At 63.0% G+C, this 13487-nt stretch overlaps 1 protein-coding gene across 7 annotated transcripts; it reads right to left on the reverse strand.

Moving 5' to 3' along the window:
• Window positions 1-717: 717 nt before the first annotated feature.
• GATD1 (glutamine amidotransferase class 1 domain containing 1) lies at window positions 718-7674 on the reverse strand (the record flags this gene model as incomplete). Of its 7 annotated transcripts, none has more annotated exons than XM_082340760.1 (8): window positions 7375-7550; window positions 5750-5826; window positions 5190-5295; window positions 4714-4821; window positions 3484-3578; window positions 2679-2772; window positions 2399-2510; window positions 718-2317 (listed from the first exon to the last, which is right to left on the reverse strand). In XM_082340760.1, the coding sequence occupies exons 1-8, from the start codon at window positions 7541-7543 to the stop codon at window positions 2311-2313; spliced, it is 768 nt and encodes a 255-aa protein (XP_082196886.1). In that variant the 5' UTR covers window positions 7544-7550. The 7 variants fall into 7 exon arrangements, with proteins under 7 accessions (XP_082196886.1, XP_082196889.1, XP_082196887.1 ...); XM_082340763.1 differs by lacking the exon at window positions 7375-7550 and adding an exon at window positions 7259-7314; XM_082340761.1 differs by lacking the exon at window positions 718-2317 and having other exon boundaries at window positions 2395-2510; window positions 7375-7553.
• Window positions 7675-13487: the final 5813 nt, after the last annotated feature.

The following is a 13487-nucleotide window of genomic DNA, read 5'->3' on the forward strand; positions in this document are numbered from 1 at the left end:
GGAAGGGGCCCCGGCTGGCCCTCCAGGTCTGCGCCAGTGGAGCCAGGTGTCAGGACAGGCCTGTGGGACGCTGCCCTGGGTCTGGCTGAGGGTCAACGGGGAGCCCCTGTGCCCCCCACCCCTGCCCTGGGGGCCCCTGCTGGGCCGGGCTTGTTCCCCATGGCTCCCTGCAAGTGAGTGGCGCTCCCAGAACCCCCGTCTGCTGGGGTTGGAGCAGGTGGCTGGGGCTTGTGGTTCTGCAGTTGCCACCCTCCCCAAAGGCAGGGGCAGTGCTGAGCAGGCAGGGCTCAGGGGACAGGCGCCACCCTGGGCCACACCCCTCAGGCCACCTAGCCTGCCCAGGCTGCCCCACCCATCCTGGTGCTGAGGGGGTGGTCTTGGGTTTGGTGGGGGTGGGTGCCACAGCACAGGGACCTGCTGAGGTGGGCAGGGCTTCTCGCCCCCAGCCCCCCAGCTGCCTGGCCAGGTCGGGTCAGGGGGCTAAGGCTTCCTGCAGCCCCCTCCCCCTGAGCTGATCAAAGGGCTGTGTCCTAGGAGGATGTGGAGGTCTCAGCTCACCATCTTGCCTGGCCTGGGGCCTCAGGATGGAGACCGTGGATGCCAGTGACAGACATGAAGCCCACCTGCTCACAGGTACAACCCTGTGTAGCCAGCACCTTAGAACATGCTTGTCCCCCGATCTGCCCCCATTCCCAGCCACAAATGACTGATCCGCTCTGAATTTTTGGATTTTTCATATCTGTCTGGTTTCCTTTGCTGAGCATGACGTTTCCAAGGGTCCACCACATGGACATTAATATTGTTCAGTAGTAAGAATGCTCCTTTTATGGAAGCTACAACTTATCGCGAAAAACACCACGGATGTTCACGCATTGTTTTTGTGGAGTTGTAGGGTCTTTCTTTCTCTTGGATAAACCTCAGGGTCTATTTTAAACACCCCGGGCATGTGGGGAACCCCCGGGGGCACAGGCACCTGCACCCGCCCAGTGGCCACCCCAGTGCCCTGGACCTGGCATATCCAGGAGCAGCCAGTGGGGCAGACTCAGAGAGCACCAGCCACCAGGGAGCAGGGCTGTGGAGGGGCCCCCGCAGAGCCCGCCTGGGTCCTGGTCTGCACAGTCAGAAGGCGTCATCATTTGAAAAAAGCTTTTTGTCCAGAGATGTCCGTGACTCCGTGATGTGAGGACTGCAAACACGGGATGACCGATGGGGCTGCCCAGGCCCCACGTGTGCACACAGCAGGCCAGCAGGCGGCAGGGGCCCTGGCACGGGGAGCATCGCCTCCGACTCGGGGCGCCCCGCTTCCTCCTCCTTTGTTCTGAGGGGTTGGATGCGGCAGAGCTAGTCAGGCTGAGACAAGGATGGTGACACACACGGGGCCAGAGCAGCTCCAGGAGGCCCCAGCCGAGGGCCGCAGGCCAGGACAGGTGCCCTGGGGAAGCTGGAGCGCGACCAGGCTGCACTGGGACTCGGCTGGCCGGGCAGCCACCTGGCCTCCCCAGGACGGTCGCCGCCCCTGCCAACCCGGCCCAGCCAGCCACACTCAAGGCCGCCTTCCAAGTGGAACTCGGCTCCGTCACGTCCACCTTGAAACAGGCAGAGCGGCTGCAAAACCAGGCTCGGCCGTCAGGACCCGAGGCCACCTGGGCAGGGCCGTGTGTTGTGTCCACAATTAAGTGTTTCTCTCACCATCAGAAGGGACGCGGTGACACTGCAGCAACCACCCCAAGGTCCATCCCGGCCTTAACATGGGGTCGCCATCACGTTTGAAACCGTGCACTAGGCAAGGGTTAGGGTGAGAGCAGGTTCTTCAGCACCAGCCAGCGGGGCCCTCCCCACCCAGCCCCCCCCAGCGCCCAAAGGCCTGGGGAGCCCGCAGGGAGGCCTGGGAGGAGCCTCAGCACAGAAGCGGGACCCTGGGATCGCAGCCGGCAGGCACCCAGCTTCCAGGAGGGCTCAGCCTCTGCTCCCCCCGCCAGGGTGAACAGGGACGGGCAGGGGAGCCAAGACCCCAGCCCGGACCCACAGCTGACCCTCCGTGGGGCACTCAGAATGCTCCAGGACCAGCCGGCCGCCAGCGGGCCCCTTGGCGCTCCCCACCCCTCCCTGAGGAGACTCTGCAGGGCTGGGGGCTCAGCCCCTCCCCCAGAGCCTTCACCCCTCAGGGAGGATTCTCAGAGCCCCCAGCAAGCCAGGCCGGGGTGTCGTGGAGGCGGGGTCCCCGGAGGCCTGAGAGTCCAGCTGCCTCTGGGGACACCCGGGACATCTGGAGGTGGCGGCATCCGCTGGCGGGCTCAGCTCGGGGCCACCTCACTTCCTGTGGGACGGAGGCCGGGTCAAGGCAAAGGGGCCGGTCACAAGGCAGCGTCCCACCCGCCACCCAGGCCAAGCCCCTCACCGGCTGCCGCAGAGGAAGAGCAGGTTCTGCACGGCCGGGACGGTGGAGCCGGCGTTCTGGCCAGTGACCAGGTGGCGGTCCAGCACCACGTGCACGGCGTCGGGCTCGCTGGCTGCAGGAGACCCCCGGGGGCCCAGGCCTCAGGCCGCGTGCTGGGCCGGCTCCCGAGACGCTCCCGCACCTGCCCTCCCGGGCTGGGGACTCGTGGTCAAGGGCTGGCCCCCCAGGTCCTTGGGACACTCAGCCCCAGCAGGCGGGCCTGGCCAGGGCCCCCACTCACCACTGAAGCAGGCCCCCGCGTCCTTCACGAAGTCCTCCACAACCAGGGGCAGGTGGGCGAAGCCGGGCGCCCGGACGAGCTCGTACACGGAAGGCTGCGGGGGAAGGGCACCCAGGCTCAGGGGGCCACGCCCACCACGTGGGGGCTGCTGAGGGTGGAGGGGCCCGCAGCAGGGGCTGGGGCTGAGGCTCTCCCGCCGTGGGGTGGCCTGAGGTGACAAGGCCACCGTGGGGCGGAAGCTGCCTGTCACCGCCTCGCCCAGCATCGGGGCACACGGGTGACCAGAATGAGCCGGGCAGGTGACCTCAGGGCAGAGCCCTTCAACGAGCAGCAGGGCTGGAGGTCGAGCACAGAGCCACGCGAGGGGTGGTGACTGAGGTCCCCCCCAGAGGAGAGCCCCTGCCCCTCTCCTCCTGTCCTCTCCCAGCCACCGGCCAGGCCGGCCCCGTGCAGCCCCCGCGCCTAGGCCTCAGTCCTCGCCGGGCAGACCCCCCCAGACCTGCCCCAGGACCCGGACTCTGGCTCCACGTCCAGCCAGGCCCTCTGCCCAAGTGGCGGCACCGCTTCCTGGACCCGAAAGGAGTGACACACTCAACAGGCACGAAACAAGGCCCCGAAGGACCCCTGCTCCCCACCCCCTGCCCCGTGCTGGTAACCAAGAGCCCCATCTGGGCAAACGACTGCTGCCACCACCGGAGGGGACCCTGGGCCCCCCAGCAGGCCCCCAGCCAGTCCCCCTGCTCTCAGATGCGTGTGCACATCTTCCATCCCCGTCCACAGCCCAGCACCCCTGCAGCGCACTCACCCCCGTGACGCTGTAGCCTTGGAACACCCAGGACCTGTCCTCATTGGTGGCACAGCAGAGGGCGGCAACGCCGTGGCCCACAGCACAGATGGGCTCTGGAAGCAGGGTCAAGGCCAGCGTGAGACGCTGGAAGCCGCCCAGGCCCCTGCCAACACGCCCACTCCCCTGGCTCCCCTCCCCAGACACAACTCAGAACTAGGATTTGTTTAGAGCCCAGATCCCCTCAAGCCGTTCTCGTGGCCAAGAAACAGGTACAACAAGGAGGAAGGCGGGTGCCAGGTGCACCTGTCACACCGGAGCACTGCCACCCTCTGCCCCGCAGAACCACCCGCCCGGCTCCAGGCCCCGACTTGGCCTCTAGGCACCGCGGGGCAGCCCGCCTGGGAGCCCCCCGCCTCCGAAAGCAGCAGGGGGAGGCGCCCCGGCCCTCCTCTTGCCCCGCAGGCCCCTGGCTCCGAGCCTCCCTCTCAGGGCAGCCTGGCATGAGTGAGTTCCCACGGCCGAGGCGGCTCAGACAATCGCTGCCTGGGGAGAGGAGGCCCCATTCCCACGAACAAAGGACGCTGTGTGGAGCCCCTGGGTTTGCCTGTTGGGCCCTAACGAGCATCCCAGCCCCATCGCAGCAACTTGCCCATCACTGCCAATGCCAGGCCAGGGCAGTGCGCCATGTCTCCACAGAGCAGAAGTCCTCCCAGCCGCCCCACCCCACCGGCCTCCGAGCCCAAAGCCCACCGGGAACAAAGCCAGCATCCTGCCTGCCCGTCTGGGGGGGTAAGCGTCCCCAGCCATGAGCCCCCGCGGGAGCCGGGCAGAGGGACCACAGGGGCAGCGGCCTGATGCGCACAAAGTCGGGGAAGGAGGCGTGGGGAAAGGATGCCCCTCCCGAATGTGTGTGTGTGTGTGTGTGTGTGTGTGTGTGTGTGTGTGTGTGTGTGTGTGTGTGTGTGTGTGTGTGTGTGTGTGTGTGTGTGTGTGTGTGTGTGTGTGTGTGTACACATGCTGACTAAACTTGTCTGCTCACTGGTCAGAATCATGGCTCTTCACACCTACCCTATCTGGCTCCTGAAATGGCCTGGCATCTCCAGCAACAAAACCTGAACCCCGCAGTCCATGGCCATCACCTCCCACGCCCCTCACTGGGCATCTCCCCGCCTCTCCTCCCTGTAGGTGGAGCCCCACTCCCAGCGAATCTGCGTACACGCCCCAACCCCAGTCCCGGGGGCCACCTACTGCTCTCGGAGCGGAAGTGCTGCAGGATGCGAGCCAGGGACCCACTGCTGGCCAGGTCAGCCAGAGCCCCAGGACAGCTGGGAATCAGGAGGGCGTGGTACCGGGCACCTGGCAGGAGACCACAGCCCCGTCAGTCACAGGCGGCGAGGTCGCCAGCTGGGACCAGGCCCTACACGGCCACCAGCCCAGCTCCTCTCTGCTCCTGCCAGCCACCGTGTCACAAGGATTGTGTCACTTATCCCCATGTGGGCTAAGGCTCCCGAGGCCCACAAACCACCTCTGTGTGCCTGCCAACTCCCTCCCCCAGACCGAGCTGGAGAACTCTGGCCACAGGACGCAGGACCGGACACGGCCCTGGATGGCCACAGTGCTTCGTGACAAGCCCCCGGATGCTCCAGGAACAGAGTGAGCGAGCACTTTGGGGCCATGACCCCAGCTGGAACCACCCCCCCACCCAGACCCCCAAGGCCCCGCACCATCGATGGACTCGAGCTTGGCGGGGCTGGCGTAGGCCTTGAGGCGGAAGTCCTGCACCCAGCGCGCGTTGCTCTCGTTCACGTCCACGAAGTCCATGGTCTTCCCCTGCAGGAGCCCAGCATGAGACGCCCCGCTATTGGCTCAAGAAAATGCTGACAAGGGCTGGGACTGACAGCAGTCCCTCGGGACAAAGGGACCCGACCGCCCAGCCCCTCGGCAAGCCTCGCCACACCGAACCCCCTCCTGCCCCTGGGTGGCCTCAGTCTCCTGCTTATAAAGTGGAAGCAAGTGTCCTACCCACCTCAGGGGTGACCCTTAGTGCAGTGAGAAACACCTGATGGGTCACTTCTGTGACCCTGAGTTCCACACTATCGAGGGCCGAGAAGTCCTCCCAATGGCAGGTCTGTGCCACCCTCACTCACACGTGACCAAAGGTCTCAGAAAATGGGGAAGAGAACTAGATGGTGCCACTTGGGTCCTGGGCCCTCAGCCCAAGCTGGCTCCCGGCTCCTCCCGGGGCGTGAAACGCTCTCCTGGAGAAAAGGGTGGCTGGACTTACCCCGGGGGTGGCCACCTGCAGATTGAAGGCGGCGCTGGCCAGTGTGAAGCAGTGGAGGAAGGACTGGGCCGACACGCCTGCGAGGAGATGCGGCCCGGTGGGTGCAGGGCTCCTCCCGGCCCCGGACCACTCTGGGGAGCAGCCCCTAGCCCCACCTCCCCCCGGGGCCCACCCCTCACATGGCTGGGGTAGCAGCCCTAGCCCCCCGGCCCCCCTCAGGGGGCTGTCTCCCCAGCCTGACCACTAAAGTCCTTTCCAGAAGGCAAACCCACGCATGAGGTTCCCTGACACTCTGCTTGTCTACGCACCGAACCACACGGGCTGAGCACCAGCCCCACCCCCGAAGGCAGCCACAGAGCAGCAGCAGTGAGCGAGGCCTGTGCCCGTGGAGGTGGGGCCGCAGCAGGTGTCAGCAGGAAGCACGGTGCGTCTGGTCTCCTCTGCACAGGCCGGGGGACGCTGGCTCCTTTTGTCACCGAGTTCCCGGGTCCTGCCTACCGTCCCGGCCCCGGGGCTGCGTGCAGCCTCTTCTGCCCATGCCCAGTCCGAAGGCTCCCGGCTGCTGGGAGCTGAGGCCCCCACCAGAGACGCCTGCTTCTAAAGGGACTTGATCTGCATCCCTCCACCTTTATTTAATCGAGGGACCCAATCCCGAAACCTCGCCTTCACCTTTATTCACTCTTACAAATTAATACACATTCATCGTAAAGAGTCCACAAATAGGGCAAAGATGGTCTCCCCAGTTCTGCCCAGTTCCTCCAGCCCTCCCACCCCGACCCGCCCCGCCCCAGGGTCCCCTGAAGGGACTCTGGAGGGCCCGCTCGTCCTGCCCACAGAGCGCAGGAGCCTTGTCAGAGCTGTGTCCCACCCCATGTCCTCAGCACCCCTTCCCCGTGGCACAGCCAAGCCAGTGCGGCCCCTCCTCACCCTTACCCCACTCCGACCAGCCACCTACGTCTTCAGGACTGAACCCCACTCTCGATAGCTCACCCTTGAACTCCCCATGCGGGGGCGGGGGGCGTCCCTCAGTTCCTCCATCCCTCATTCTGGGGACAGCTCAGGGGCCCTGGGGCTCAGCACACTGTGACCCCATGACCCGCGGTCCTCACTCCCTCGCCCACTTGGGCAGCTACAGAAGTCAAGACGGGGACAGACTCCAGAGTCGGATCCTGGGTCCCAACCCTGGTTCTCCACCTCCCCGCCATTCGACTTTGGGCTCATCACTCCTCTGCGATGGAGGCAGCAAGGGGAGGACCCAGGAAGTGCGCCAGCCACCCTCACCGGCTCGTTCCTCCCCTGCTGACCCTGAGCACCCGGAGGCCTTGGCGGAGAACCGGGCCCCACCAGCCACGGCGCCCGCGAGCCCACCGGACTCGCCCCTCCCCAACCCTCGTCCTCCGGGCCGTGTGCCGGGCCGGCGGGCAGCGGAGAGGGTGCGGGGAGGAGACACCACTGCCCTCGCCGCCCCGCCTCCCCGGCTCCCCCAGGGCGGCGGCCCGGCGTACTGACCAGACCCGCGGCGGGCCGTCATCCCCGGTTCTCGTCTCCACAAAGGTTCGGCCCGGGCGGAAGCACTCGCGGCAGACGGCCCCCGGCCCCGCCCGCCCCGCCCTCTCGAGTCTCACCTTCGGCGGCGCCGCTGGCCACGAGGAGGCAGGCCGGCCGGTTCGGGAGCCGCTCGGACGCCATGGGCCCAGCCACGGCCTGTGCGGCCTGCGCGTGCGCGGAGCGTGGCAGGGGCAAGGTCAAGGGCCGCGGCGGCCTGGGGGCTGGGCTGAGCCGCGCCGGGCGCATGCGCCATCCCGCCTCCCGCCCCGCCTCTCCCTCCCAGCCCTGGTCCGGGTCGGAGTCCAGGTCAAGGTCTGCCCGGGCTACTCCTCCGACGCTGTCCGCCTCGTGGCCCCGGCGGGCCCGCGGAGAGGTCTGAGCGTGGGCGCGGGGCCGCAGGAGAGGCCTCCGAGGGTCTTCTCGGGCCAGATCCCTCAGCAGCCCTGAGCAGACCCCTGGCCCGACTCCTGCCCGCGGTCAGAGGCACGGTTCCTTCCCCTTCCCGAGCCCAGTCCAGGGCCGCGCAGGCCAGCCTGCGAGGGTACGGGTCCCACGTGGCATGTGGAGTTGGGAGGGGCATCCTGCACAGAGGCAGCCGTGGTGGCACGGGGCCTCACGAGCCAGAAGCCTCATTCTGGGTCTGGCAGTGGCCTGCCTCTCCGTGTCTGCCCCCGTGTCCAGTGGGGAGGACACACACAAGATGACCTGTCATGATGACTGGGGTGCCCCCCAGGTGGGGTTGCAGTCTCGCCGCCCTTTCCTGAGTGGGTTCCCATCCCAGGGGGCGGCTCCTGTCCCTCACACCCCACCCCCTGCGGTTGAGGTGGGGCCTGTTACTCAGGCCCGGCCTCAGGACCCACATCTGGGCCAGATGGCCGTGCACACCTGGGGGTGATGGCGGCTGCTGCAGGGGAGTGACTGGCAGGTGACTCCTCCTCTCGGAGCAGATGCAGGAGGGCCTGGGGACCAGACAGATCTGCAGCCAACAGCCCAGACCTGGTGACTGTCTCCTGGGAAGGATCTAGACCTGAGAGGTTGGGGCTCCCCCTTCAGAGCCCCCACCCGTCCTGCTGAGCCCCATCCCACAGCCCTTGCCCTGGGTCACACCTGAGGTGTAGGCTCACCCACTTCCCCCCGGCATCATCTACACGCTATTCAGGTACCTCCTTGTCCAATAGCGAGCGCCCGGGTGGGGCAGGTGAAGGTGGGGGAGGCCTGGGGGTTGGGCACAGGGGCTCTGCTGTTGGGGGTTGTGACGCCCTTGAACCTGGGCTCTTGCACTTGTTTGGGACCCTGAGGCACAAGGTACATGGGGATCACAGGTCCTATTGTCCTGCACCAGCGTTTCACTCCTGTCTCTGGAACTTGCTCACCCTGGAAGCCAAGGCCGGGTGAGTGGGGGGCCATTCCTGGGGGGCTTGGTGACCAGTGCTTCAGGTCACCCCTGCTTTTGCTCCCCTGGCAACTTCCTCTTTTCAGAGCACGCCTGAGCCTTTTCCTGGGAGCCTTTGCACTTCCTATTCCTACCTCTGGAATGCTGGAGTGCCTCTCTGCCCATCAAACTCCTAACCATCCGTCAAAGCCCATGGGCACTAAGGCACTGTCTACCCAGTTCTCCCGTTCTGAGAACACCCCACGCAAGGACTGCCCTGAGTGCCCCTTTGTTAGCTCAGCCTGACTGCCGAGTGGGCCTCCCATATAAGGACTTGGGATTGGGGCTCTCTCAGGGTGGGTGTGTCATGGGCAGGCCAGCTACCCAGGCAGCAGGCAGAGTGGCCCATGTCCCAGGCCCAGGATGCATCCCTCTTCCCAGCAGGGCTAAGGCCCCTCAGTTCCGGGTTCTCTTTTGGCCGAGGCTGGGCAGGGTGGGATCCAGAGACTTAGAACTCAAGCACCTGTGGGTTATGCAGACCCTGCACCAGCCCCTAAAGCCTGGGGCGGCTGAGGCCAGGACAGCGGGCTGGGCACAGGGTCCCTCTGCCTCGGGTGGGGCTTCAGCAGTACTGTTGAGAGGACAGATCAGCTGGTTCCACTGTCTGACCCCAGGCTGCCAGGGCCTGGCCGGAGGACATCAGGCAGTTGGGCAGGCAGTGGCGATCTGTGGCCTGGAGTGGGGTGATGTGACAGGGAGGTGGGTTCTGTCTCAAGCTGGCCCATCCCAATGCCCAGGACATCAGGACGGAGCAGCGGTCACCTGGAGGATCCAGAGGAGGGTCTGAACGGGGTTCCCCTCAAACACACCTCCGGGTACCACTGGGCTGGAGCGGGGGGGCCGACTTACACCCAGGCTTTGTTCCCACGTGCCGGGGTGGATCCCAGGGACGTCCCCTCAGCGCTCTCTGCAACACACAGGCGTGCACTTCTCTCCTGCCGGGACAGGTGCCTGATGCCGGGGCCGGGAGCGGGGCCGGGAGCGGGGAGCGTGGCATGTGGGCCGGGGGCGGGGGGCGTGGCATGAGGAGGTGGTGAGGCTTTCGCTCTGCTCAGCAGCCCTCGGGCAGCCAGCACTGGCTCCAGGGGCCGAAGGCACCAGACAGGAAGCCCAGGCACAGCCGGACCAGTCACTGGGGCGCAGGGAGCCTCTGCCTGCCCGGCCCTGGGACCTCCCTGAGGTCAGGGAGCCTCGGGGCCAGGGGTGGGCTGAAGGCCCAGGAATCAGAGAGGCCCGATGCAGCAGCCAGGGGGAGGGTCCGCAGTAGTGAGCCGCCCGCACCTCTGCCCTCCCCAGGCCTCGGTTGTTCTGCCCTGCTGGAGGAAGAGCGTTTCCAGAGGCCCCTACCTGGCCATGCCCATGTCTGCAGAGGGCAGGCTCCTGAGGCATTGGCATCCCCACCCCTGGGCACACCGAGGATGCGTGCCAGGGTGGGGTCCCCAAAGGGAAGTTACGCTCGGGAGAGGAGAGGGTGCTAGAGAGGAAAGCAAACTGGATCCCTACACCTTTTGCGTCCCTATACAGTGACCCCATGTGTGACACAGGTTATCCTGGTAGCCCCTCCCTCAGTGCCCAGCCCAGTGGGGCCTCCGTCCCTGGAGACACTGCTGCCATCTGAGTTCTCCTGGTTTTCAGGTGTCCTTGTAAGTTCGAGTGGGATTTACAGTGTGTACTCTTTATACACTGAATACTTTTTATAGGTGGTATTTTGTTTAGACCTTAAAAGTAGTTCTGGGACTTCCTTGGTGGTCCAGTGGTTAAGCATCTGCCTTCCAATGCAGGGGATTCGGGTTCGATCCCTGGTCAGGGAACTAAGATCCCACGTGCCGCGGGGCAACTAAGCCCGCGTGCCGCAACTACCGAGCCCGCGCCCTCTGGAGCCCGCACGCTGCAACTAAGACCCGATGCAGCCAAATAAATAAATAAATAAATAAAAGTAGTTCTGTAATAAAAATAAAGAAATAAAAGCAGTTCTGTAATAAAAGTAACTTAAGTTAGCCTGGGCATCCCCAAGAGGTTGTTTTTGTTTGTTTGTTCGTTTTGGGTTTTTTTTCTCATTTTGGAAGCATGCCTACACTCCTCAAGCTTAGAGATGCTGTGAACGAGAAGCGGAGCCTCAGAAGAAACAGGAGATGGTTACAAAGTGATATCACAAAACTACAGTGTGGCCTTGGGGCAGGTGCAGGCAGACCCAGGCTCAGGATAGGCCCTGGCTGTGTGGGAAGTGACAGCAGGAGACAGAGTCACCATGGGGCTAGGGGGACCGTCCACCGCCTGAGGCTGGCCCATCACACCTGCTGGTGAGAAAGAAAGACCACAAGCTCTCCAGCTTACTCCACACAAAACCTAAGGTCCAGATGCGTTAAAGGCCTAAATGTGAGTAAATGCCAAGAGTATTAGACTACAACAAGGGAGAATCCTTCTAACCGAGATTCCAAAACTTGCATGGTAAAGGGAACAACAGTTCTGTGTGATAAACTGAGATTTTGGAACTTCTAGATGCAGGAAACAGAGTGAGGTGTAAGCCAGCCACTGAATGCAGATAAGTGCCATTTGATGAAGGCTTGGAATATAAAACACATAAAGAGGACTTCCCTGGTGGCGCAGTGGTTAAGAATCTGCCTGCCAATGCAGGGGACACGGGTTCGAGCCCTGGTCCGGGAAGATCCCACATGTCGCAGAGCAACTAAGCCCGTGCGCCACAACTACTGAGCCTGCGCTCTAGATCCCATGAGCCACAACTACTGAACCTGAGAGCCACAACTACCGAGCCTGCGTGCCTAGAGCCCGTGCTCCACAACAAAGAGAAGCCACCGCAATGAGAAGCCCACGCACCACAACGAAGAGTAGCCCCCACTCGCCACAACTAGAGGAAGCCCGCGAGCAGCAACCAAGACCCAATACAGCCAAAAATAAGTAAATAAAATAAAAATCTTAAAAAAAAAAAAAAGAAATCAGAAAAGGCAAGGCCCAGATGGCCAAGAACCTGGTGAAAAGTAGCAGTTGGATCAGTGCAAACAGAAACAACCAGAAGTGGCCAGCTTCCCCCGTTCAGACGGACTTTATTTTTATTTTTTATTTTATTTATTTATTTATTTATTTTTGGCTGTGTTGGGTCTTTGTTGCTGCGTGTGGACTTTCTCTAGTCGCGGCTAGTGGGGGCTACTCTTCGTTGCGGCGCGCGGGCTTCTCACTGCAGTGGCTTCTTATGTTGCAGAGCGTGGGCTCTAGGCGCACGGGCTTCAGTAGTTGTGGCATGCGGGCTCAGTAGTTGTGGCTCGCAGGCTCTAGAGCGCAGGCTCAGTAGTTGTGGCGCACAGGCTTAGTTGCTCCACGGCATGTGGGACCTTCCCGGACCAGGGTGCGAACCCTTGTCCCCTGCACTGGCAGGCGGATACTTAACCACTGCACTACCAGGGAAGTCCCCAGATGGGCTTTAAAACCTTGAGTGCTTCACCTGCTCCTGTGTCACCAAGAGAGGGGAGCTCTCCTCTCGTGGCCGACTCATAGGCACGAGACAGGGCAGCCGAGTTTAAGGTGCACACACAGTGTGGCCTACCTCTGGGCGAGTCCCAGGAGAACCACAGGGAGGGCCTCAGGTGTGCACACACCCATGTTCACAGCAGCCTTACAGGTAGAGGCAGCCCAGTGCCCATCAGTGAATGACGGACACACAAAAGGTGGTCCATGCATATGATGGGATAGTCAGCCTTAAAGGGAAGGAGATCCTGACACAGGCTACAACATGGATGAAGCTTGGGGACATTAGGCTCAGTGAATAAGCCAGACACAGAAGGACAAATCCTGTGTGATTCCACTCACATGACATCCCCAGAGTCGTCATTCATAGAGACAGAAAGTAGATGGTGAGGGCCGGGGGTGGGGGTGAGGGAATGGGGAGTGAGTGTTTAATGGGGACAGACTGTCAGTTTGGGACGATGAATGATTTCCGGAGGCAGATGGTGTGATGCTAGCACAGCAGTGTGGATGTGATTAATGCCAAAGCCCTGTGCACCGAAAAGTTTAAGATAAAATGGTGAATTTTATATAATGTACATTTTACCACAATAAAATAAAGGTCAGATGTGCACGCAGGATGCCCAGAGACACAGGGCACCGGGGCAGGACAAGGGTTTCCGTTATTTTTTTGTCTAAAGTTGCAAAAATTCTGAAACAACCTGAACATCCTTTAATAGAGAATCGAAAAGTAAAATGAGGCAGCAACACGGGGAGAACATCACCGCGTCGGGAGGACCGAGCCCTGGGTGTCCAGCTGAAGGTGACAGAGCTCACCTTCACAGTCACCTCCGTCCTGCCCCAAGTCCCCTAAAATGGCAGAAGGATTCTCGTTTGTTTGCATTTAAGGTGCAAGCAGAACAGAGAGAAGGGGAGAGGGGGCTGGCTGGCTGGAGAAGGGAGGCAAGTGGCAGCCCCGGCGCCCGTGGGACAGGCGGGCTGGAGGCTGCGGGTGTGGGTACCGCCCGCCTGCTGTTTGTGGCCAAGCTCAGGCCAGATGGCTCAGGGCAAGGGTGTCAGGTCTGTTTGGGGTGTGTTCACCCCAAGGAAGGGCTCTGGACTTGTCTGGGCCTGAGGTATGGGTGCACCAGTGGGGGATGAGTACCTGGAAAAGAAGGGAGAGACGTGCCCCCAACCAGCTTGAGGAAGTCCGTGGGGCCCAGGGTGACAAAGCCCGCAGAGCACTTCTGGAGCCTGGGGGCCTTCCTCCCCATGAGCCCACGCCCACGCAACTCCCCCAGT

This window comes from Balaenoptera borealis (genome assembly GCF_965194805.1).
Source record: "Balaenoptera borealis genome assembly, chromosome: 11".
Taxonomy (NCBI): Eukaryota; Metazoa; Chordata; class Mammalia; order Artiodactyla; family Balaenopteridae; genus Balaenoptera; species Balaenoptera borealis.